This window comes from Crocuta crocuta, unplaced genomic scaffold (genome assembly GCF_008692635.1).
Source record: "Crocuta crocuta isolate KB4526 unplaced genomic scaffold, BGI_CrCroc_1.0 scaffold41, whole genome shotgun sequence".
Lineage (NCBI taxonomy): Eukaryota > Metazoa > Chordata > Mammalia > Carnivora > Hyaenidae > Crocuta > Crocuta crocuta.
This window is the reverse complement of record NW_027529428.1, coordinates 19,737,483-19,740,172: the sequence shown is the minus strand read 5'-3', so window position 1 is coordinate 19,740,172 and position 2,690 is coordinate 19,737,483. Positions and strand designations below refer to the sequence as shown.

Here is a 2,690-nt window from a genome sequence, read left to right as displayed (position 1 = left end):
ACTCTTCCCCCCATCCCTCCCAGTTACCTTTATCACATCTCATCCGACCTGATGGTGCTTGAGAACATCAGCAGCCCCACATTCATCAAAATGCCCAAACTTACCAGCAAGGAGTCCAAGAATCCGTTCCCAGGCTGGCCCAATTCAGTTAGTTTTCTACTGCTGTTCTTACAAATTACAACAAACTTAGTGCCTTAAAACAGCACAGATTTATTATCTGATAGTTGCAGAGGTCATAAGTCTGAAATGGGTTTTACTGGGCAAAAATCAGGTGTCTTTAGAGCTGTGTTCTTTCTGGGGACTTTCAGGGAGAACCCACCCATTCCCTTTCCAGGCTCGGGGCCGCCTGCATCCACGCCCAAGGGGCCGCCTGCATCCACGCCACTGTGACTTCTGTGACAGCTTCTCCTCTGGGCTTCTTGCCCCCCCTTGTTAGGACCCTGGTGATACCCCTGGACCAGGCACTATATTGCAAGGTCATCTCCCCACCTCATCTTTAACTTCTTCACATCTGCCAAGTAAGGTAACATACCCACAGGTCCCGGGGATAAGGACACAGACATCTCAAGAGTCGTTTTTCTGTCTATGACACGGAACCTCCCAGGTCCATGTCCTGCAACTTTCCTTCCCATGACCTCTGCACTTACATTTCTAGAACATGCCGTGTTTCCAAATGCAGGGTCCCTCTGTTGGCGAAGGTAAGCAAGAGTGCAAAGTAGGGGTTAAGAGGCCAAAGTCTGGAGTCCACCTGCTGGAGCTCAAATTAACATTTGCTACTTACTTACTCAATGGATTTGAACAAATAGTTGTTGCTGTTGTTTTCACCTATATCTGATTAGCAGATTATAAAGGGAAAGGTGAATTACACCGCAAGGAAGCGGTTACCCAAACCCAGACTGCAGGCTGTTTGCAGGCACCAATGACCTGGTTTCTCAGAGAAATCTCTATTCTAAAGGATTGGGGGGGGGGCAGGGAGTGGGGAGCCAAATTGCAAGTTGGGGCCCAGGTGTGGATGTGGATGTCAAAAGGCATCCATGACACAGTCAGGGAAATGTCAATCTAGACCAGCACGCAGAGAACCATGAGGCCTTTTAGGCGTAATAACGGCATGGTGCTAAGTATTTTTAAATTGTNGAAAGTCGGACGCTTAACCGACTAAGCCACCCAGGCGCCCCTTAAATTGTTTCTTGAGACCTACCCTATAAGTACACCGATGTATTCAAAAGCACTTTTTCAAAGCGAAATGACATTATACCCGGGAATCTCCTTAAAGATATGCTACAAAAAAAGGAAGAGGCGAGTAGGTGAAAACAAGGTGGGCAGAACATTAACTGCTGAAGCTCAGTGACTGGTACCCCGGACGTGATGATACTATTCTACTTTTACACCAAAAATTTCCCTCAATACGTCTCTAAAAATAAATCTAGAAAGCCTTTCATTCCTAGGCTCTGCCAGGAACTCAGAGGTCCCCCTGTCCACCTCCCGTGACGGTTTATCCCGTCGTCATCGCCGCGCGTTAACTCTCCCCGGTCACTCAGGCCTCCGGGCGCTCGCCGCGTGCAGGGCGAGGGGGGACGGCCGGAGCGTGGGCGGGGGCAGGACGCGGCAGGTACGGCGCGGCCGGGACNCCCCCGGGGCTGGGTCCCCGCCCCGCGCCGCCCACGCTTCTGCTCCAGCGGCGACGCACACCGGTCCTGAAGAGCGGGGTTACGTGCCGGGTGCGGAACGCGGGGCGTCACCGCGAGGTCGCTCTGTCACCTACACACTTTGGGTTCACGTACTTCCTCAAGCGACCTCAGTCTGCACGACGNCGGCCGGGCAGCCGCCTCGCCTCCCCGCCCCTCCCACGCCCGGACTGCTTCACCTCCCACGCTTCCTATGCCTTTCTCGGGCCGCCCAGACTGCGCCTGCGCAGAGGCGAACGCTCGGCGCGCAACCCCACCGCGTTTCGCCAAGGCCCGCGATACCTCGCCCCTCTCGCAGATCCGCCCACCCCCAACGGCTCGGCTGACCTGGAACGTTCTAAACCTCTGCGCACGCGCTCTGCGGCCTTTAATGTCCCGGCTCCGCCCTTCCCTGGCCCCGCCCCTTTCCGTCGTGGAGCTTTGCGTCTCCAAGTCTTGCCAATCATTCACTTCTTCCCTGGGGCTACCTCGCAACAAGTCTCTGATTGGCTGATCTTGGGAGCCAACAGCAGGATGGGGGGTGACGATAGGCTGTGAGCCGGTCCCGCCTACCGGCCGTTTGCGCGAAGCGTGATTTGCTGGCGCCTCCGTCCAATCAGCGGTGGGCTGTCGGATTCAAATCGGGAGCGTTCGGCCTGCGGTCGGTTGGTCGCAGTCGAGTCGTTGGCTTGGCTTGACGTGGACGTGTGGTCTTGCTACGCCCGCTCTTCGAGCCCCGTCGCTCCCGCCCGACCGCAGGATGGCTCACAAGCAGATCTATTACTCGGACAAGTACTTCGACGAGCACTACGAGTATCGGTAAGGGGCCAGACGTGTCTCCTCCGCCGCGACTCTGGGCGGAACCGGAACCAGAGTCGGGGTCCCAGAGCGGCGACCGGGATTCGGGTCGGGGCCCGGGGTCGGAGGTCGGGATGGGGTCGAGGCCGGGGTCGGAGCGCTGGGGACCGGGGTCGGGGCCCATTGTTCCGCCCTTTGTTCGCGGAGGGTAGTAGGCCGAGCGGGCCG

At 56.8% G+C, this 2,690-nt stretch overlaps 1 protein-coding gene across 1 annotated transcript in view; it reads left to right on the top strand.

Annotated features, from left to right (window-relative positions):
• Window positions 1-2,307: 2,307 nt before the first annotated feature.
• CKS2 (CDC28 protein kinase regulatory subunit 2) overlaps window positions 2,308-2,690 on the top strand; it is a 4,363-nt gene continuing 3,980 nt past the window's right edge. Inside the window, exon 1 of the mRNA XM_077759490.1 lies at window positions 2,308-2,483. Within this exon, the coding sequence (XP_077615616.1) occupies window positions 2,425-2,483 (59 nt within the window). The 5' untranslated portion in view covers window positions 2,308-2,424. The remainder of the gene's footprint in view (window positions 2,484-2,690) is intronic.